The sequence below is a fragment of the Pecten maximus genome, chromosome 15 (assembly GCF_902652985.1).
Source record: "Pecten maximus chromosome 15, xPecMax1.1, whole genome shotgun sequence".
NCBI classification, from domain to species: Eukaryota; Metazoa; Mollusca; class Bivalvia; order Pectinida; family Pectinidae; genus Pecten; species Pecten maximus.
The window spans coordinates 2647611-2670875 of NC_047029.1; the positions used below are offsets into that span (position 1 = coordinate 2647611).

Sequence of the window (23265 nt, forward strand, 5' to 3'; positions counted from 1 at the left end):
AAAAACATGTAAACACACACAATCACCTGGCAATGACAGGAAGTAAAATAAAAGCCATACATAAAAAAAATATAAAAAAGAAAATGTCAAACGTCACAACCTATGAAATGGTTCCGTTTGCGTCAGCAGGGGGCCCTGGAATTTGTTTACTCTACGGTACTGTCAGTAACTGTTAGGCCTACTCAGTAACCTGTGTATTTGGAAGTTGGGAATTGGCTCTTAAATGAACGAACATTCGGTAAAAATGACACCCCTCGATGTTCATATAAAAAATATTTATTTCAATTGTAACTCAGAGTCTATATTTGTGTAGAGTAACCATGAAAACTAACTGCCATCCTAGCCTTTCAATATGATCATCGTTAGCCTATCGACTGACCTACCTTCGTCATTCCATCAAGACAACCGGTTAAACACATATAATCCTATGTCACAGAAAAGATCGAATACTCGTATAGAGTCACTGTTCGCTGGTTCACACACAAAGTTGCCAAAATCACAGTGAAATTAAAATTACCAGCCACGAAACATCGCCGCGTCATGGCGATCGAGATCGACATCACTCTCATTGAACTATGAATGGAATTCCAATGACAGTCGTGACGTCATGCAGTGACGTAGTATTTTATAAAAAAAAATTTGACTTGACATTTAAAAGTACAGTGTGTTCTGTGAAATGATTAAATATGTCGAGGTGCAAATCAAATTATATGTGAAGTTGGGAAACTCATTTCAGCGTTGGCTTTCAGTATTGTTGATAGAACTTCTTTTTCTCGGATGTTGACAATTTGATCACGGCCACGTAAAAGTCGGTCAAGTTACGGTAATTTTTATCGGCGAATTGTTCATTCGTTCATCACTTAACCACAAAATGAATGAAATTTGTGTGCAAACATTGTTTGCCAAAAATAGGGTATGATCTTTCAGAATATCATAAGTATATTTAGTAAAAACGTCAAATAAAGAAATTAAAAAATTGAAGAAAATGGATGGCTGAGGGACACTTTCGCCAGAAATTCGGTAATGATATGAGAGAAAAAGACTCTTTCATTATGTGTGTATGTAGGATAGGGATATTCCACCCTCGGGATCACAAAATGTGGTAAAACCCTCGGCAAGCCTCGGGTTTCACCACATTTTGTGACCCCTCGGGTGGAATGTCCCTATCCTACATATACACATATGAAAGAGTCTTATATTCTTTTGCCTGTAGTCAATATATTGTGACCAGGTGGTGTGTCCTGCTGGATGTCCTCGCCATTATACTTCAATGAGGTAGCACTTTAAGTTCAGTAGGTATAACGGTCCCTGTGGGCCTCTTGGCAAGGACTTGTTGACATGTCTAGATTATATATAGTTACAGTAGGTGTATAAGTTTGGCAGTGTCCTAATTGGTGCATTAGTATTATCTCCAGCACTGATCCTAATGTGTCCTGACATACAGTGATGTCTGTATGGTGTTGTATGATAGCATGACTCCATCATATCAAAGTTTGACCTGCTATTACACTTAATTCTATTTAGACATTTGTTTATTTGGCTCTGTACCAGAAATAGTAGCTATAGTCAGTTTCATATTAGTTAGAAAACTGGTCATGATTTACCAAAGGTTTATTTCAAATAAGTAATGCACTCGTAATGAATTGGAAGTAGTTATGTAAGGCAGATTGCTGAGATAGATCAGTAAAAACTATTTCAGCACTGGTATTAGTCTTAAAATGTCTATACAACATAAAATATTGGACAGTCTACTCACCGGTTTTAGACAGTTTGAGACTTACATCTTAACTAGAACTTGTTTATACGAGGACAGATCTTCCCCTTTGTGGATAGTTAGACAGTATTATATGTTAAGTATGTGTAAGTGCATCCATCACAGCTGTGTGAAATATGTCGGGAGTAGAATTTAATCTCATCCTAACTATTATATTGTCTGCGTCTTTTGAGGTACCAGCATTGGGTATTATAATGTATTACCCATCTGCTTGATTTATTGATTAAAAAAAAAATTAAAAGGAAAAAAGAAAAAGGAAAACACTTTTTCCACTATTATATTTCTGGGATTTTAATACATGTAGCTGCCACAAGGGATGGAATGATAGAAAACACAAATTGTTAAATAACAGCAACCACACATCCAAATTTTATAACCAAATATATGATATATTTCACAGGAAATTACTATTTATATCGGAAATGTATGAAGTGTCAATATACATATACAATTGTTGAATTGTTTCATTTACCGGTAATATAAGTGTTCAGTGAATCATAGTTTTTTTGGAAAATCATAATGCCCAGGAAACTTCATTGTATATAACACATAGTACTGGGAGTGCTCAAATTTTGATTCTGTATTGCATTCAAAAAATATTTATTTTCTAATGCCATCGTTACTATAAAGTGTGTCTTGCATGTATACCTGTTAAGTTACCTATTTCCAGGAAACATTTTGGACAGAGATACATGTAAATTAGTGTTGGGCAGATGGATGTAACTTATTGGGCAGAGATACATAAATTTACTGTTTGAGATGAATTTATTTTGGTTTACAATGTAATGCTAAATGATCGAAAACAACAGACATAGCTATAGGTCTGTGGTAAAACTCTAGTTGAATCGGTATATTAGTTTTTCTATCCTATTTACTATTTCTGTTAGAATCTCCAAAGGGTTTACAATAACTCAGTCGGATAGAGCGCCAGCCACGCAATCTCAGGCAATGATCCGAGATGTGTGGTTTGACGTTTCCTACCTGTGTTGGTTTGTATTAATTGGGGAGCTGAGAAACAGACCGCCCTGTGATGTCATGGTTGCGTCCTTGGGCAAGTCACTTTACCCTATTTGCTCTGGATGGCATGTGACCGGGCTTTAGTATTTTTTTCAGTGAGGTAGTCACCAACTACTACAAGGAGACCCTGTCTTAAAAATGGCCCAGGCAGTTTATAGCGCGATAAACCCAGCACACAAAGTATCTCCATAGACAGGTGTGTCCACAAAAGAGCAGCAATACTATTCAACCTTGATTTTGAAAAACATTTTAAATCTTCAAAAATGTATTTAAAAATTCATGTCTACCCATTTATTGGAGTAAGAATGTAACTGTCAATGCTACTATGGAGGATTTGTGTAGGAGCGAAAGATAAGGATATATTACGCAACTCACTGATCCCATTTTGTGATGTCTTAAGTAACTGACAAATGTGATAGATGAAGGATGGTAAAGGTTGATGAACTATAGGGATGTCATTATTCAATTGATCTATGAGCAGCAAAATTTATACGAAATAAAACAATTACTCAGCAAGTTGTTGGATGCTATTCTACTGTGGTGCACACTATCGATTCTATTCTAGCAGTTACCATTACTTTGTAACATGCTTGCATTATGCATCTTCATACAAATAATAATAATTACAGTATTGATTATAAAAATGTCAGATTTTAATCAAACTTCTAATTCCTAAAACCATCTGATTTGATTCTTTCATGTAGTTATGCTTTAGATGGATTCATATCAGATCCTGTGTACTATGGACAGATATAGAACTACGCCCAGGAACATATCTTCTATACCCAGAATCAAATTTGGCATGCTTTTATTTCACTGGTATTTCCACGCAGAGAAAATACCATTTTCCTTTCAAATTCTCTTAAATAAGAAAACTCTACCTGAAATTGTACCTTAGCCATTATGATCGTACATCAGATTGAGACACACCCAGTAAGCTCTAGGTACAGTGCAATACTACCAGAATAGTTGGTCTCACATTAAATTGGAATGACCAGCTGAAGGATATCACTGTCAGTCAGGCTTGGGAGATCACACAGAATCCTGAGTTATGGATTTGATCAGCTTCCAATACCATGCCTTTTGAACCAGAAACACTGACTTTCAAGTATAGCTGCATGTATTTTGGTGCACTCTGTTTTCAATGGCACATGTGTTTAACAAAAGTTCTACATAAAAAGATCTAAACCTGCTGTATCCTGCATGATAGTCTTTATAGGTAATTCTTAATGTATTGTGCTGTTTGTATTTCCTGTAATGATCAGTTGTCACATAAAACTTCGGAAGAGCTGGATTTTAATTATAACATTTCTTTTGCATAAATCCAAAATCAATTTAACTGTAGTCAATGGCAACAGGTCTGACCAATTAAATGACATGATTTTGCTCTGTTACATAGCTGTCATGAAGAACAATGTTGCATGTAGAATGTTTGTGGAGTCTGAAACTTGTGATCATGTTCCTTCGTAAAATCAATTTTACTTTGTATGCTGAGGTTACAGTATGCAAACTTGATTTTCTTCTATTAAATCTGCAACTGGAATGTTGGTATATAATATTGACTTTAATTTATTTTCTATCCTTGGTTCATGCACTTATTCATTTAACCATTGTTTGATATTTATTTCCTACCTAATATTCAGTATCTTTAATATTTTCATTTATTTTTTCCTTTTCCATTTTCTGTTCTGACTTTCCTTTTTTCAGAGTTTCTATGATTTATTGCGCAACTGTAAAAAGTGTAAGCTTGGGATCTCTAGTCGAGGTGGGCGTGCGACCTTCAAGAAGGTTGATGCCAAACGGGACAGCGTCGTTCAACTGGAGACAACTCCATACCCCAAGTCTGACAAAGGCTGCTGTGTACTTCTCTAACTCTATGCATACACAACTCATATTTATTCTGATTTTTGATGATTTAAGACAATAGATTGATTTAATTGTGATATTTCTAAGCAGCATTGTTGTACAACTACATATTTTAAAACTTTCATCAGATGTCATACATATAATACATGATTGAGGTACAGACATTGCTAGGCATGTGGAACTCTTCATATCTCCCAAACATTACTCGGATATCACACATGGATTTTAATTTCTCAGTAAGTATGGTTTTGATATCCCTACACTCAAGCCCTGCCTATACACATCGGAGCCATATAAACATCCACCCACACCTCTCCTGACTCTCCCAGAACCTCTGCAGTCATTTAAGTCCAAAAGGTGACAAATGTTAAACAGGAAGGTGACGCTTTACTTTAGTGCTACGTAACTTGCTCAGCCACTGGTCAATTCCTGACGATCACTCGACACCTTGGAGACTACATCTCCGGTGTCTCTAGCCCATTATTCGCCAGAGTCTCCAGCTTGTCAAGCTGCACAGTGCACCAACCTGTAGGCCATGAATGGATCAATCGATGTTGCATGGGTGTGGAAAGACATGCTGATCCCTACACACAATCTGAATTAATGCTTCATAACTAACGTTAGATGCACAGATATCAGTCTCTGGAATTTAAACCTAAAGGCCAAGGTGTTCATTTGATATTGGACAGTTTGCTGCCACAGTTCTGCCCACTTACTAAAACAACTCCAATAGAATGTATTACTCGATCTTCAAGACTGAATTTATTTTACAGCTTAGAAAACAATAGTACAAAGAAAACCTATGTGTTTTGCCATTATATTCCCTGCCTTTTCATATCTAATCGAGGAATCATTCCCTAGCCTTCAAGATAATACATTGGATGTTTGAAGTTGTACTTTAACTGAAACTTTTCATGATTTTCCCTGATCCTCTGCAGTCTAGTCTATATAATTATCATAAAACCCCGGTATAGTGAATGTTGATACTAATAAGGCTTTGATTTGGCTATTGTAGGATTTCCTTCCCAGACCACTGTCAGCCCTCCCAGACAACAGATGGTCCTCCCAGACTACTGACAGTCCTCCCAGGCTACTGACGGTCCTCCCAGACTAATGTCGGTCCTCCCAAACAACTGTCAGTCCTCCCAGACAACTGTCGGTCCTCCCAGACCACTGCCCGCCCTCCCAGACCACTGTCAGTCCTCCCAGACCACTGTCCGCCCTCCCAGGCTACTGACGGTCCTCCCAGACTAATGACGGTCCTCCCAGGCTACTGTCAGTCCTCCCAGACAACTGACGGTCCTCCCAGGCTACTGACGGTCCTCCCAGACAACTGTCGGTCCTCCCAGGCTACTGACGGTCCTCCCAGGCTACTGACGGTCCTCTCAGACTAATGACGGTCCTCCCAGACTAATGACGGTCCTCCCAGGCTACTGACGGTCCTCCCAGGCTACTGACGGTCCTCCTAGGCTACTGACGGTCCTCCCAGACCACTGTCGGTCCTCCCAGACCACTGTCGGTCCTCCCAGACCACTGTCGGTCCTCCCAGGCTTCTGACGGTCCTCCCAGACTAATGACGGTCCTCCCAAACTACTGACGGTCCTCCTAAACAACTGTCAGTCCTCCCAGACCACTGATGGTCCTCCCAGGCTACTGATGGTCCTCCCAGGCTACTGACGGTCCTCCCAAACTACTGACGGTCCTCCCAGACCACTGATGGTCCTCCCAGGCTACTGATGGTCCTCCCAGGCTACTGAAGGTCCTCCCAGACTACTGACGGTCCTCCCAGACCACTGTCGGTCCTCCCAGTCCACTCTGGGTCCTCCCAGACCACTGTCGGTCCTCCCAGACCACTGTGGGTCCTCCCAGACCACTGTCGGTCCTCCCAGGCTACTGACGGTCCTCCCAGGCTACTGATGGTCCTCCCAGACTAATGACGGTCCTCCCAAACTACTGACGGTCCTCCCAAACTACTGACGGTCCTCCCAGGCTACTGATGGTCCTCCCAGACTAATGACGGTCCTCCCAAACAACTGTCAGTCCTCCCAGACCACTGCCCGCCCTCCCAAACAACTGTCAGTCCTCCCAGACCACTGACGGTCCTCCCAGACTACTTACCGTCCTCCCAGACCACTGCCCGCCCTCCCAGACCACTGTCAATCCTCCCAGACCACTGTCCGCCCTCCCAGGCCACTGTCCGCCCTCCCAGGCTACTGTCCGTCCTCTCAGACCACTGTCCACTCTACCAGACCACTGTCTGCCCTTCCAGACCACTGTCGGTCCTCCCAGACCACTGTCGGTCCTCCCAGACCACTGTCGGTCCTCCAAGACCACTGTCCGCCCTCCCAGGCTACTGTCCGTCCTCTCAGACCACAGATGGTCCTCCCTGGCTACTGTCGGTCCTCCCAGACTACTAACGGTCCTCCCAGACCACTGTCCGCCCTCCCAGGCTACTGACGGTCCTCCCAGACAACTGTCCACCCTACCAGACCACTGTCTTCCCTTCCAGACCACTGTCGGTCCTCCCAGGCTACGATCAGTACCCCCAGACCAATGTTTGTCCTCGTAGGCTACTGTCAGTATACGTACTCCCAGACCACTGTCGGTCCTCCCAGACCACTGTCCTCCCTCCCAGACCACTGTCGGTCCTCCCAGACCACTGCCTGCCCTCCCAGACCACTGTTGGTCCTCCCAGACCACTGTCCGCCCTCCCAGACCACTGTCCGCCCTCCCAGACCACTGTCCGCCCTCCCAGACCACTGTCCGCCCTCCCAGACCACTGTCCGCCCTCCCAGACCACTGTCGGTCCTCCCAGGCTACGATCAGTACCCCCAGCCCAATGTCTGTCCTCCTAGGCTACTGTCAGTATACATACCCCCAGATCACTGTCCCTCCTCCAGTATTAGTCACTCTCCCCAGCTTGTAACAGCTCATAATACCTCAAAATTACAATCTCATTGTCATAATTTGTTTCATCATTTTGACTGCTTTTCCTTTATTTTTGTAGTCAATTACTCAGCGCCAAATTTAATCTGAAGCTGTTGTTGTATAGTGAAATTGAGTATTAAGAGCTTTCAGCCTTTGAGAATGGATTACTTATCAAAATTGTGTAACAATCAGATATGTCTATGAATATTAAGAAACATGTACGTAAATGTTCAAAGATCATCCAAAACTAAGCAGTTATCAGGTTATTGTGGCAGATCCTATGACGTAAGACATGCATTATCATTTGATAGTGTAATAATATCAGCACTAGGCTTGCATGCATGCTCCCATACCCATGCATGTGAATCCTGTTTCAGAGCTATCAGGCCATCTCCAAAAACCATTCCACGCCATGCACTCACTGCAAGATAAGATCATTGTAAAAGTAAAATTGTACATTATAGTTTTGTGTTATCAAAGCATGTGGGAGGTTTGTATAGACATACATATAATGGAAAGTTACTCCTGAAATAATCCCTGTGGTCCAACATTCTTAGTGAAGTTACTCCTAAAACAGTCCATGTGGTCCAACATTCTTAGTGAGGATACTCCTAAAACAGTCCATGTGGTCCAACACTTTCTTAGTGAGGTTACACCTAAAACAGTCCATGTGGTCCAACAATTTCTTAGTGAGGTTACACCTAAAACAGTCCATGTGGTCCAACAATTTCTTAGTGAGGTTACACCTAAAACAGTCCATGTAGTCCAACACTTTCTTAGTGAGGTTACACCTAAAACAGTCCATGTGGTCCAACACTTTCTTAGTGAGGTTACACCTAAAACAGTCCATGTGGTCCAACATTCTTAGTGAGGTTACACCTAAAACAGTCCATGTGGTCCAACACTTTCTTAGTGAAGTTACTCCTAAAACAGTCCATGTGGTCCAACATTCTTAGTGACGTTACTCCTAAAACAGTCCATGTGGTCCAACATTCTTAGTGAAGTTACTCCTAAAACAGTCCATGTGGTCCAATACTTTCTTAGTGAGGTTACACCTAAAACAGTCCATGTGGTCCAACACTTTCTTAGTGAGGTTACACCTAAAACAGTCCATGTGGTCCAACATTCTTAGTGAAGTTACTCCTAAAACAGTCCATGTGGTCCAACATTCTTAGTGAAGTTACTCCTAAAACAGTCCATGTGGTCCAACACTTTCTTAGTGAAGTTACTCCTAAAACAGTCCATGTGGTCCAACATTCTTAGTGAAGTTACTCCTAAAACAGTCCATGTGGTCCAACATTCTTAGTGAAGTTACTCCTAAAACAGTCCATGTGGTCCAACACTTTCTTAGTGAAGTTACTCCTAAAACAGTCCATGTGGTCCAACATTCTTAGTGAAGTTACTCCTAAAACAGTCCATGTGGTCCAACATTCTTAGTGAAGTTACTCCTAAAACAGTCCATGTGGTCCAACAATTTCTTAGTGAGGTTACACCTAAAACAGTCCATGTGGTCCAACAATTTCTTAGTGAGGTTACACCTAAAACAGTCCATGTGGTCCAACACTTTCTTAGTGAGGTTACACCTCAAACAGTCCATGTGGTCCAACACTTTCTTAGTGAGGTTACACCTAAAACAGTCCATGTGGTCCAATACTTTCTTAGTGAAGTTACTCCTAAAACAGTCCATGTGGTCCAACACTTTCTTAGTGAGGTTACACCTAAAACAGTCCATGTGGTCCAACACTTTCTTAGTGAAGTTACTCCTAAAACAGTCCATGTGGTCCAACACTTTCTTAGTGAAGTTACTCCTAAAACAGTCCATGTGGTCCAACACTTTCTTAGTGAGGTTACACCTAAAACAGTCCATGTGGTCCAACACTTTCTTAGTGAAGTTACTCCTAAAACAGTCCATGTGGTCCAACATTCTTAGTGACGTTACTCCTAAAACAGTCCATGTGGTCCAACATTCTTAGTGAAGTTACTCCTAAAACAGTCCATGTGGTCCAATACTTTCTTAGTGAGGTTACACCTAAAACAGTCCATGTGGTCCAACACTTTCTTAGTGAGGTTACACCTAAAACAGTCCATGTGGTCCAACATTCTTAGTGAAGTTACTCCTAAAACAGTCCATGTGGTCCAACATTCTTAGTGAAGTTACTCCTAAAACAGTCCATGTGGTCCAACAATTTCTTAGTGAGGTTACACCTAAAACAGTCCATGTGGTCCAACAATTTCTTAGTGAGGTTACACCTAAAACAGTCCATGTGGTCCAACACTTTCTTAGTGAGGTTACACCTCAAACAGTCCATGTGGTCCAACACTTTCTTAACCAGGTTACACCTAAAACAGTCAATGTGGTCCAACATTCTTAGTGAGGTTACTCCTAAAACAGTCCATGTGGTCCAACACTTTCTTAGTGAGGTTACACCTAAAACAGTCCATGTGGTCCAACACTTTCTTAGTGAGGTTACACCTAAAACAGTCCATGTGGTCCAATACTTTCTTAGTGAGGTTACACCTAAAACAGTCCATGTGGTCCAACATTCTTAGTGAAGTTACTCCTAAAACAGTCCATGTGGTCCAACATTCTTAGTGAGGTTACACCTAAAACAGTCCATGTGGTCCAATACTTTCTTAGTGAAGTTACTCCTAAAACAGTCCATGTGGTCCAACATTCTTAGTGAGGATACTCCTAAAACAGTCCATGTGGTCCAACATTCTTAGTGAAGTTACTCCTAAAACAGTCCATGTGGTCCAATACTTTCTTAGTGAAGTTACACCTAAAACAGTCAATGTGGTCCAACATTCTTAGTGAGGTTACACCTAAAACAGTCCCTGTGGTCCAACACTTTCTTAGTGAGGTTACACCTAAAACAGTCCATGTGGTCCAATACTTTCTTAGTGAGGTTACACCTAAAACAGTCCATGTGGTCCAACACTTTCTTAGTGAGGTTACACCTAAAACAGTCCATGTAGTCCAACACTTTCTTAGTGAGGTTACACCTCAAACAGTCCATGTGGTCCAACACTTCTGTAGCCAGGTTACACCTAAAATAGATCAAACTGAGGCCAGGCACATTAAAATACCTGTAATCAAGAAAGAATACAACATTAAATATCATTTACTTGACAACACATTTCTAGGCTCGTTTTCGTTATTGGAAAATCTGATAAATGTCTGGTAGTTTACACTGACAATTTAGAACAATAATTTTGTGAGGAATATAACATAACACAGCCCTTGTTGTGGGAGTGGAGAAATAATATCCTTCTGTATCTTACTGTATGATAGATTGTATAAGATGACTTAAAGTGAGCCCCTGAAGAATCGGGGATTTTATTCCATGTCTCCTATTTAGGGGACATTAAATAGACCAAAATATATCTTTGTCCCCATTGTAACACTTGTGATCTTAAATCTGTCCTTTCTTTCCTCACTGCTCTGCTGTGTTTCATTTTCCTCTATAGGCGTCTCCTCGGCACGTCTCCATATGACCTTGCAATTGGCTGTTTCCAGGATATTAAACCCCCTGAAAACAAAAACATGAAGATAACATATACAATTCATTTTTATCATGAGCCTATTAAAATTTTATGGGATGAAGAGCCTATTAAAATTTTATGGGATGAAGAGCCTATTATTTTTATGGGATGAAGAGCCTATTATTTTTATGGGATGAACATCAATTATTATTCAAATAATTTGCATTATGGAAGCTTAGAACATACCTAGATCAAATTCAGCTACTTCATGTGCTTCATCACAAAATGGTGTATTTTGGGTAATCATATAATTTTGGATAATATTTTTTTATTGGATGCTATATTTCAGTAAATTTTTGCTGATCAAAGTTTTAAAGATCTAACCACATTTGCCGTAACCTCCTTTTGAGACCAGGGGAGGGAGCCAAATGTTTCTCAAATTCATGCCCAAATGATTAAGGGAAAAAAATTTGTTTTAATTTGTATAATTTCACATAGATTTGTGTTTACCAGATTGTTGGAATTATGCCAGTGTATGATTTCTACAGACTTATCACAGGATGTATACGGGCTAGTTTGGGTTTTCCCAGTGGAACCACGACTAATGATACTGGTATACAATATGGCTCCCCTCCCTTACTCCAGAAGCCTCTGAGTAATCCTTTTTAGTGGTCAGGTCAGGAGATCGGTCAATTTCTCATATAAACAAATGTATGCCTGTCTGGGACTAATCTCATCTATTTCAGATGTTTTATCTGGTCTCTACCAACATGTTGAGAAACATAAGTAGGATCTAATAAAATCTTTTATTATACTACTTGACTTGCCTCATCACGCCAGTCGATCCTAGTGTATTACTAATGTATTACTAATGTATTACTGTTTGTTGTCATGTCTCCAAAATATTCTTTTGTTTTCCTTTATTTGAAGGTCAAAAAGACAACTTCATTTCATTGTCACACTACATGTCACCAATATCACTGTTCTATTTTTTTGTCAGATTTCAATGAAAAATTTCCTGGTGTGAGTGTTTAATATTTCTAGGCCTCTATCCGAGGACTTTTTGTGGCTGAAATTGGACTCAATAATGGGTCCATTCCAGGTTAAAATTATTTCATATCAAGGCCTCATTCCCAAGTTTGTTATTTTCTTCTGAAACTTTCCTTTCTGATTCACCAATTGTTAATATTGGTCAAACATAAGGTGAGATAAAATGCAACAGAAAATGGCTATTATGATCATTCACTTGGCTAATAGGCAGGTGGTGTGTGATATTGTTTCTATCAGTAATTAACAAATTATTCTTGTGAATTTTGTGAAGACATTTCAAGAATGTATATTATATAATGTATATCCTCAACCCTGAAAACTTGTTTTAGACGATACAATGAAATCCAGGTTGGGGTTGCCAAGGCGTTTTAGATGATACAATGAAATCCAGGTTGGGGTTGCCAAGGCTACTGATGAAATATGAACAAATGTTAATGGAAAATTCCTGAAGTATGCAATCCAAAAGTGATCTTTTGTAATGGAGGTTAAGACAGGCACATTGATTGGGAGAACCTGGATACATACATGTACATGTACCTGTGTATCTCTTCTGTTCCCGTGAACAGTTAGGGATGTTCCTGGAAACTCTCTAAAAAAAATAATAATAATCAGAGTCTAAAAGACATGATTAAAATTGTTGAATAATGTTTGTATAAACAAATTTTCATTTTACAGTGGAGATAAAATTGTGTACCTGGATATTTTATTATTTATTTATGCCACTTATTGTAATCCCTGGAAATCATTATTTATTATTATGAATATTAATTACAGACCAAAGACCATAAGGAATGTAACCTCTATAGTGAAGATTCACATGTTTTCATTTCATTCCGCTTGTTTGAAGTGTGTTAATTTAACATGTTATAGAAAACTGCTTTATTATGTTGGACCATTAACTTCACAGACATTGCTAATACTTTATTTGGTGATCAGGAATAACAAAGTTTTGCTGATAGGGATATGTTATAGAGTTACACAATAACGTATTTGGTATAAATGATGTGTAGGAGGATAGAATTGGTGGTTAATAAATCGTGTGGACTGTTATCAATACTGTACATGTTCATTAAGTTTTCTCTCCTCTTTACTTTTCAGGTATTTTATGATTTAATGAGGGAAATCAGATCACGGAAGATGGAGGCAATCCGACAGAGCAACGGAAAGAAAATTCGCAAAAAGGAAAGCAAGAAAAGGAAGTGTACCATTTTATAAAAGAAAAGTGTGCTAGGAAGACCAGCTGGTTTTAATAGAGAAACTTGACACACGGTGACCGAGTCACCGCAAAGAAAGGGAGATTACTCTCATCCAATATCTGAAGTGGGGAAACAATCAGTCTACATATGAAGATGTTCTTTGTTCCTTTGACTGTTTTCTGTCGTCCCCATGTTTTAGAATCTTCCTGTGGGGATTGGTTGTAGTCATACACCAGAAGTCTGTAGGATACTTTTTCTGAGGGAAGGGAGACCATCCTGTTCTAGTGTCAAGGACCCATCTTTTTTATCTGAAGGAAGGGAGATAACTCTTTGAGGTTTTACTCAATTATAACCCAGTGATTGTAACCCTAATGTGTCAACACAAGTTTACACAGTGTTTACTATTTTTGTGCTCAGTTTAAAACCAGGTGTTTTGTGATGATACTTCTTTTTGTGATGTGGAACTGCTCCAGGAAGAATCGGATCTGACATCCAACAAACTCACAATATATTTTCTACTCATACGCAATTCTTGAAAACTGATAATTTATTTCACTTCCATAATCAAGCCAGGAAATTCTCAGTCAGTACAAAGGGAGACAACTCTTGTTGAAATGGAGAAAATAAACTTGGTGCACCAACATACACAGACTAGATCTCGCTGTTCCGACATAGAGACTACAACTTGGTGCAGTGAGTGGGATTATCTGCACCAATACACAGAAATCGGCAGTTCATTGTCTTTTTTTTTTTTATTTATCTATAGTATACATGTTCAAATCCAATCTCCCCTCCTCAAACTTAGGAGTGACGCCATCTATTCCTTACGCACAAGAAAACTAAACAAAAAATCTTATTTATTTTTAAACAGTGACCCAGCCATGATATATTGTCAGATAAAATTCTAAACATCAGCCATCACTTTATTCAGAATTCTGTTGATATCAACAAATAAAACAATCTGGTAAGTGGTAATGATATCCATTTTTTTAGAGAGTTCATTTATAATACTTGTGATAAAGGCACTGTTGGTGATCTTTGCAAAGCTTCTGATTTAGCTGATAATGCTAAAGTATCAATTTGCTTTCTTAATACTATGGAAGTTTATATTTTCTGTAATGTCACACATGTAAATACCTGGCGATTCTCTTAAGATTTAAGTTAAATTGTATATATGGTGAACTCTTTCCTAGTGTAAAATATTGTGATGTATCCATACACCCATTACCGATATGTCAACCTTGACTTTTCATACATTAATCGTCCAAGTCATGCCATTTGTAGTTATTTTTCAAACATAGGAATCTTTTTCAGTCATAATTGCTTTTGGCTGCTGAACCATGTCAAACTTTACATCTGAATTGAATCAGAGCAGCTTTTAATATATTGTCTCCAAGTCAATGATCTCGAAAGGTTTAAGGTCAAACTGGAGGTGGAGGGGAGTGTGGTTTGGATCATGCAAAATTACAATTGTCCATGTCATGTTTGAAAGTTTTAAGCATAAAGCTATACATTTTTTGTATGTCACATTCAACGATGATCTCTTCAGTGACATGGTATTGGTTAAACATTTCACTAAGTATGTAAATGGTATTGTAAAGAGATTTCAAACCTAAGTCATATACACTACCTACATGTCCGTCATAACAACTTGAGTACATGTATCCACTGGAAGGCTGAATCATATGTATATGTATACCCTGTCTGTCAAGTAAGTAACATAATCTGTCAATTCAATCACAATTGTAAGCTTGAGTTTGAAATGTCTTTGTGAATGTCATCCTGTGTTTTATCTCCAAGACTTGGAAGGAAACATTTTACTTTTACTTCAACGTTTTTCAAGCTCAGATTTAAATGTGTCAAGGAATATGTGTGTGTGGTGTTGACTTAAGGCTGTATGCTGCCTTACTCTTGCATGCATCTCTTTCTCAAGAATTTCATACAAAAAAGAGAGAAACATAATATTTTACAAAGTTTCATTTACTCTAATTAAGTTAAAACTAATACATATAAATGATGCATCCTTAAGAAAATGTACTTTGTGATGTCACGAGTACAGTATGATATTATCATGTACTGTGATATGTCATACTGTGTGATGTACGTTATTCAGGGACCCTATGGTATCCTATAGCATTATGTCATAAGGAACAGTAATATTTTATGAAACCATGACGTCATAGTGTGTGATGACATCATGAACCTTGGGATACTACCGGTATACCAGCCTTGTAATGTAATCAGTGAGATTATGATGTCATGATGTAATTATGATGTCATAGTGTGTGATGACATCATGAACCCTGGGATACTACCGGTATACCAGCCTTGTGATGTAATCAGTGAGATTATGATGCCATGATGTAATTATGATGTCATAGTGTGTGATGACATCATGAACCCTGGGATACTACCGGTATTAATTATGATGTCATAGTGTGTGATGACATCATGAACCTTGGGATACTACTGGTATACCAGCCTTGTGATGTAGTCAGTGAGATTATGATGTCATGATGTAATTATGATGTCATAGTTTATGATGACATGATGAACCCTGGGATACTACTGGTATACCAGCCTTGTGATGTAGTCAGTGAGATTATGATGTCATAGTGTGTGATGACATCATGAACCCTGGTTGATGTAATCAGTGAGATTATGATGTCATGATGTAATTATGATGTTATAGTGTGTGATGTCATTATGAACCCTGTGAAACTACCGGTATACCGACCGTGTGTTGTTATATGGGAGAGCATGATGTCATGATGGTTCTATACCAGTCATATATGTAATTGTGTGTTATTCCGTTTCCTTTTATACTGTGATGATTGCCTTTTGTTGTGTAGGCACAACACACCCCAGTAGTTCAGCAGGCATGCTTGCTATATCTGTACCTCAACCATATTGTTCGTTATAATGTGTATATAAATATATAATTACAGTGTCCTTCAACCTGGGCAGTGTTTAAAAGATTGGGTAAATCAACAGGTCACAGAATTTGGTAGATCAACACATACAGGTATGAGTGAATCAAGCACAAGAGAGATCTAGAAAATTTTTTGGAAAGATTTAAAATAAGTTACATGGTACCCTGCCTGATTGGTTTAAACTCGCCCTGGTTTAAGGACACTGTCTCGGTGCAGCCAACGAAACTATGTTAGCATATGAGCTGGCTTCCTGTCTTAATGGCCTTTTATTTGTAAGTTGGTAGAAATACTTATTTTAATTGTAACAATCTTGTCGTTTACTTTTGAGCCGAGCTTGTATGTTAATTATGACATGCGTGTGCCAGTGTGTACGACAGATGTGTACGACAGGTGTGTACGACAGGTGTGAGTGTGTGTTAGCCAGGTGTGACAGTACTAGTTTTATACATGTGGTGTGTGCAAGGTTCTTGGTATGGTGTCAGAAAGTGTCTCGCTTGGTATGTGTGTTGTCGTTTGACGGCTAAGATTACATAAATGTACATGCAGATATATGTGCATTACCAAATATAGAGATTTGTTTTTGCAATATGTATGTGTAATTCTGTGCTGTGCTTATTGTGTGGGGGAACTAAGGTTTTATCCGATCCTCTAATAAATGTCATTAAACCGGTGGGATGTTTTTCCTCAGCTGGTAAAAAAAAATCATCATTTATTGGCTGTTAAAATACGTTTATGTTCAGATTTGTTCACTTTGTACAAGGATAGAAAATTCAATGATAACACAATTAAAAAAATATATCGGGAGATCGACAAGAAATAAAAGGGTGACCTGATCTTTGTGTAGAGGTAATACGGTAGTATCTTTGTGTAGAGGTAATACGGTAGTATCTTTGTGTAGAGGTAATACGGTAGTATCTTTGTGTAGAGGTAATACGGTAGTATCTTTGTGTAGAGGTAATACGGTAGTATCTTTGTGTAGAGGTAATACAGTAGTATCTTTGTGTAGAGGTAATACGGTAGTATCTTTGTGTAGAGGTAATACGGTAGTATCTTTGTGTAGAGGTAATACGGTAGTATCTTTGTGTAGAGGTAATATGGTAGTATCGGAGTCCCCCACACAGTAACGGCGGTATTTTATGGTGGACTGTGAGTCGACCATCGGTCTAGCTTGTATACAGAAGCTTACTATAAAATTTGTTAATTTTGTATGGACTGACCAATGCCATAAGTATGTACATGAATGTATAATTATTTTATACCAATATTATAAACAACTGTTTTATTAGGATATTTTTGAGTTGTACATGGTCGATTTATCAGTTAATTTTCAATAAGTCAAATATTGTATTCAATTCACTCATTATTAATAAGTGTGCATGAAATAGACGTAAGCTAAAACTATTAAACCTTCTTAAAAATCTTCAGAGTTGTGTTGTCTATTCACAGAACAAAACAACCTAGTCGGCATACACACAAGTCATACCAAAGAGGCCAACAAACTTGTTTCAAATGCATAAGCTGTTAAGAAATTAAAGGATTTTCGACACAAAAAAGTACAAGTTGTCTACAGATTTGTTCTCTGTAAAGCCTGTCAAAATGCCTTACACTCCTGAGTTGTGTACATACACGGCATGGGTCCATCTGGACAGCTGACCTTTATGCAAAATTTCATTGTGATAGAGAGGTCGGTCAGCCTCCTACGTCATTGGTTCACAGCTGCTGAGACGACAGATAAACTGAGAGGAATAATGGCTGTTAAGGACGTTAAGGACAGAAATAATGGCTGTTAATTATATATATAAAGTTAAGGAGAGGAATAATGGCTGTTAATTATATATATAAAGTTAAGGAGAGGAATAATGGCTGTTAATTATATATATAAAGTTAAGGAGAGGAATAATGGCTGTTAATTATATATATAAAGTTAAGGAGAGGAATAATGGCCGTTAATTATATATATAAAGTTAAGGAGAGGAATAATGGCTGTTAATTATATATATAAAGTTAAGGAGAGGAATAATGGCCGTTAATTATATATATAAAGTTAAGGAGAGGAATAATGGCTGTTACGAAAGTTAAGGAGAAGAATATACATGATGTATGGCTGTTAAGAAAATCAAGGAGAGGAATAATGGCTGTTAATTATATATAAAAAGTTAAGGTGAGGAATATAATTGCTGTTAAGAAGTTATGGAGACGAATAATGGCTGTAAAGAAAGTCAAGGAGAGAAGTAATGGCTGTTAATTATATAAAGTTAAGGAGAGGAATAATGGCTGTTAATTATATATATAAAGTTAAGGAGAGGAATAATGGCTGTTAATTATATATATAAAGTTAAGGTGAGGAAAAATGGCTGTTAATTATATATATAAAGTTAAGGAGAGGAATAATGGCTGTTAATTATATATATAAAGTTAAGGTGAGGAAAAATGGCTGTTAATTATATATATAAAGTTAAGGAGAGGAATAATGGCTGTTAATATATATATAAAGTTAAGGAGAGGAATAATGGCTGTTACGAAAGTTAAGGAGAAGAATATACATGATGTATGGCTGTTAAGAATATCAAGGAGAGGAATAATGGCTGTTAATTATATATAAAAAGTTAAGGTGAGGAATATAATTGCTGTTAAGAAGTTATGGAGACGAATAATGGCTGTAAAGAAAGTCAAGGAGAGAAGTAATGGCTGTTAATTATATATATAAAGTTAAGGTGAGGAATAATGGCCGTTAAGATGTTCAGGAGAAGAATAATGGCTGTTAACAAAGTTAAGGTGAGGAACAATGGCTGTTCAGAAAGTTAAGGAGAGGAATAATGGCTGTAAGCAAAGTTAAGAAGAGAGATGATGGCTGTTAAGAAGCTAAGGAGAGGAACAATGGATGTTAGGGAGAGGAATAATGGCTGTTAAGATGGTTAAGGAGAGGAATAATGGCTGTTAAGAAGTTAAGGAGAAGAACATTGACTGTTTAGATGGTTCAGGAGACTAATAATGGCTGTTTACAAAGTTAACTAGAGAAATAATGGGTGTTAAGATGGTTAAGGAGAAGAACAATGGCTGTTAAGAAGTTAAGGAGAAGAACAATGGCTGTTAAAAAGTTAAGGAGAGGAATAATGGCTGTTAATTATATATATAAAGTTAATAACAGCACATCCACATGTAGACAGACATTACTTGTATCGGGAATGTAATGTAATAAGTAATCCTATAGTTGTCCTGGGATTCAGGTTGATAAGGGCATGTCTGTTAGATTAATAGGCATGGAAACCTCAAGAAAGGCAGTAAAAATAAAAAGTGAAAGCTACAAAAGCCAGCCATTTAAAGCAAAATAAATAAATAAAAATCCTAGTACCGAATTGGCAACCTAAAATAACTATACAGGTGCCAGTGTAAACATTGTTCCGTCACATCGAGTCTGGAATGAGGAAGAATCGTGGTGTAAAAACCACCCATTGTGATATTGATTTACCTGACAACTTGCCATTAAGTTTCCAGACAACATACAAAAATTTGTACGACTTTATCAATGAAAAAACAGCGAGGTATCAATTCAAGACTGAACCTGACTTTCCATGATACAAAGATTCGGGGAAAAAAACTCTTACCAGAACAACTATACATACTTAAACACCACGAATAGATTGGAAAACAAGAGGCCCAAAGGGCCTTAACGGTCACCTGAGATTTGAAATATTTCAGTTAATTTAATTGACCCTTTTTGGCCCCACCCATCAGTCCTTGGGGTCAGTCAGGGCCAATATGTGCTTATCATTAAGCTGTCATCCCATGCTGATAATTTTAAGAAAGTTAGAATGAATTCCAATAGAAATAAAACAAATGATTGTCAAAAATATGAATTCCCTATATAAACTATAGCAAAGTTTACCCTCTCCCTAGGGGCAAACGCGAGACCCCAGGGTCATGAAATTCACAATTTTGGTAAAACACCATGAAACCCTTCCTTCTATGAAAAGTATTTGATTCTATTTTATATAGGTATTGAGAAGGAAATTTTTGAAATTTCAGTCGATTTGACCCTTTTTAGCCCCGCCCATCAGCCCCTGGGGGTCAGTCAGGGCCAACATATGCATACCATCAAACTGTTATCCCATGCTGATAATGTTGACCAGGTTAGAATGAGTTCCAATACAAATCCAACAAATAATATTCAAAAATGTGATTTCCCTATATAAACTTTAGTAAAGTTTACCCCCTCCCCAGGGGCAAACGTGATACCCAAAGGGTCATGAAATTCACAATTTAAGTAAAACACCATGAAACCCTTCCTTCTATGAAAAGTATTTGATTCTATCTTATATAGGTATTGAGAAGAAGATTTTTGAAATTTCAGTTGATTTGACCCTTTTTAGCCCCGCCCCTCAGCCCCTGGGGTTCATTCAGGGCCAACATGTGCATTCCATCAAACTGTTATCCCATGCTGATAATGTCGACCAGGTTAGAATGAGTTCCAATACAAATCCAACAAATAACGTCAAAAATGTGATTTCCCTATATAAACTATACTGAAGTTTACCCCCTCCCCAGGGACAAACGTGAGACCCAAGGGTCATTAAATTCACAGTTTTGTTAAAGCATCACAAGACCCTTCCATCTATGGAGAGTTTTTGATTCTACCAAATATGAGAGTAGAGAAGAAGATTTTTGAAATTTCAGTCAATTTGACCCTTTTTAGCCCCGCCCCTCAGCCCCTGGGGGTCAGTCAGGGCCAATATATGCAAACCATCAAACTGTTCTCCCATGCTGATAATGTTGACCAGATAAGAATGAGTTCCAATACAAATCCAACAAATAATAGTCAAAAATGTGATTTCCCTATATAAACTATACTAAAGTTTACCCCCTCCCCAGGGGCAAACATGAGACCCCAGGGTCATGAAATTCACAATTTTGGTAAAACACCATGAAACCCTTCCTTCTATGAAAAGTATTTGATTCTATTTTATATAGGTATTGAGAAGGAAATTTTTGAAATTTCAGTCGATTTGACCCTTTTTAGCCCCGCCCATCAGCCCCTGGGGGTCAGTCAGGGCCAACATATGCATACCATCAAACTGTTATCCCATGCTGATAATGTTGACCAGGTTAGAATGAGTTCCAATACAAATCCAACAAATAATATTCAAAAATGTGATTTCCCTATATAAACTTTAGTAAAGTTTACCCCCTCCCCAGGGGCAAACGTGATACCCAAAGGGTCATGAAATTCACAATTTAAGTAAAACACCATGAAACCCTTCCTTCTATGAAAAGTATTTGATTCTATCTTATATAGGTATTGAGAAGAAGATTTTTGAAATTTCAGTCAATTTGACCCTTTTTAGCCCCGCCCCTCAGCCCCTGGGGGTCAGTCAGGGCCAATATATGCAAACCATCAAACTGTTATCCCATGCTGATAATGTTGACCAGATAAGAATGAGTTCCAATACAAATCCAACAAATAATAGTCAAAAATGTGATTTCCCTATATAAACTATACTAAAGTTTACCCCCTCCCCAGGGGCAAACATGAGACCCCAGGGTCATGAAATTCACAATTTTGGTAATGCACCACAAGACCCTTCCATCTATGAAGAGTGTTTGACTCCACCATATCTGAGAGTAGAGAAGAAGATTTTTGAAGTTTTAGTCAATTTGACCCATTTTGGCCCCACCCCTCAGGCCCCTGGGGGGTGGGGACCATATAATTCACAATTTTGGTTGACCTTCAGCCATAGTAACTTTCTGCCAAATTTCATTGCATTTGGTTAAGTGGTTTTGGAGAAGAAGTCGAAAATGTAAATAGTTTACGGACGCACGACGGACGACGACGGACAAAAGGCGATTAGAATAGGTCACTTGAGACTTCGTCTCAGGTGACCTAAAAAACAACAAAAACTAAAATAGTTTGATATTTTGCTTTAAAACCCAACGAAAAAACGAAAATGGAAAAAACGCCAAAAATATCGATCATCATGATGTCATTCAAACTAAATTGTAGAACAGACGAAAATGTGTGTCGACATTTTTGGCAGTGACTTTACACTTGCACTCTGTCATTTGCACTCTTCGAAAGCTCTCGGACAGATTACTAGTAAATCACTCGATTTCACTTCGAGCTAACTATAAACATCGTTCTACAGGCGTTGTCCTCGTCTGTTGATACATCCAATGTGTGTGATGCATTGCCAGTACAACGGACGAGCAACTGTCATTGTACACGGAGACACCAGAATTTGTTACGGTCTGTGTATTTGGACCTACCCTAGTGTGTACAGCACATTTTCAGACGTCTTGGGATCCGGAGTCCCCCTCGGAGAAGATTTTTGAAATTACAGTCAATTTTACCACTTTTTTTTGGGGGGGGGGGGGGGGTTCATCTCTTCGGCCCCTGGGGGGTAGGGACCATATAATTCACACTTTTTTGTTGACCATTGTTCATTGAAAGTCTCTGCAAAATTTAGTTGCAATCAGTTAAAAGAGGCTTACCCGCAGACGGACCGGTAAACGGCACATCTCCGATCACTAAATAAACTTCAGTACACGTTTCTATGTGACAAAATTAGAGGCTTTCCGACTTTATTTCTTGAAAACAATTACAGAATATGTATTTAAAAGACGTTTTAAAACTCAACCTGAGAGGGAAATGTATGGAATATAACGGCAAATCTTCTTTGTAAATCGCCGCTGCCTTTGAAGTTATCACTGTGCGGCACTGTGCACGTGCTTGTTTCTTTGATGTGTCAATCAAATTAGACTTATTGCGGGTTGCGATTAAATAAATAATATTTAAAAATGAGGTTTTAATATCACTTTTCAGCGTTTTATAAGGAAACTAAAATGAAAAACTCAACAATTCCAACAATCTGTCATGTGTAAAAAATCTTTTTCTATTAGCCAATTTTTTCTGATCTCTCTGCGGGCAACCCTCTTTAAGGGGTTTCTGAGAAGTCAAATTGTTCAATAAGATTATTGACTCGTAACGGACGACGGCGAACAAGGCGATTAGAATAGGTCTCCC

At 38.4% G+C, this 23265-nt stretch overlaps 1 protein-coding gene and 1 long non-coding RNA gene across 3 annotated transcripts in view; both read left to right on the plus strand.

The window, feature by feature from the left end:
- Positions 1–15263, plus strand: part of LOC117343672 (ras-related protein Ral-A-like) — a 49906-nt gene extending 34643 nt beyond the window's left edge. The window contains exons 5-6 of one of the 2 annotated variants that reach the window (XR_004536060.1): positions 13217–13505; positions 13541–15263. Coding sequence is in view for 1 of the 2 variants with exons in the window: in XM_033906131.1 (XP_033762022.1) it covers positions 13217–13333 (117 nt within the window). In the remaining variant the exon portion in view is untranslated. Of the gene's footprint in view, positions 1–13216 lie in introns of both variants that reach the window. The other variant, XM_033906131.1, reaches the window with a different exon arrangement.
- Positions 15264–15941: 678 nt separating this feature from the next.
- On the plus strand, positions 15942–17667 carry LOC117343673. Its single transcript, XR_004536061.1, has 2 exons — positions 15942–17093; positions 17337–17667. It is a non-coding gene; the product is annotated as an uncharacterized LOC117343673 (long non-coding RNA).
- The last annotated feature ends 5598 nt before the right edge of the window (positions 17668–23265 follow it).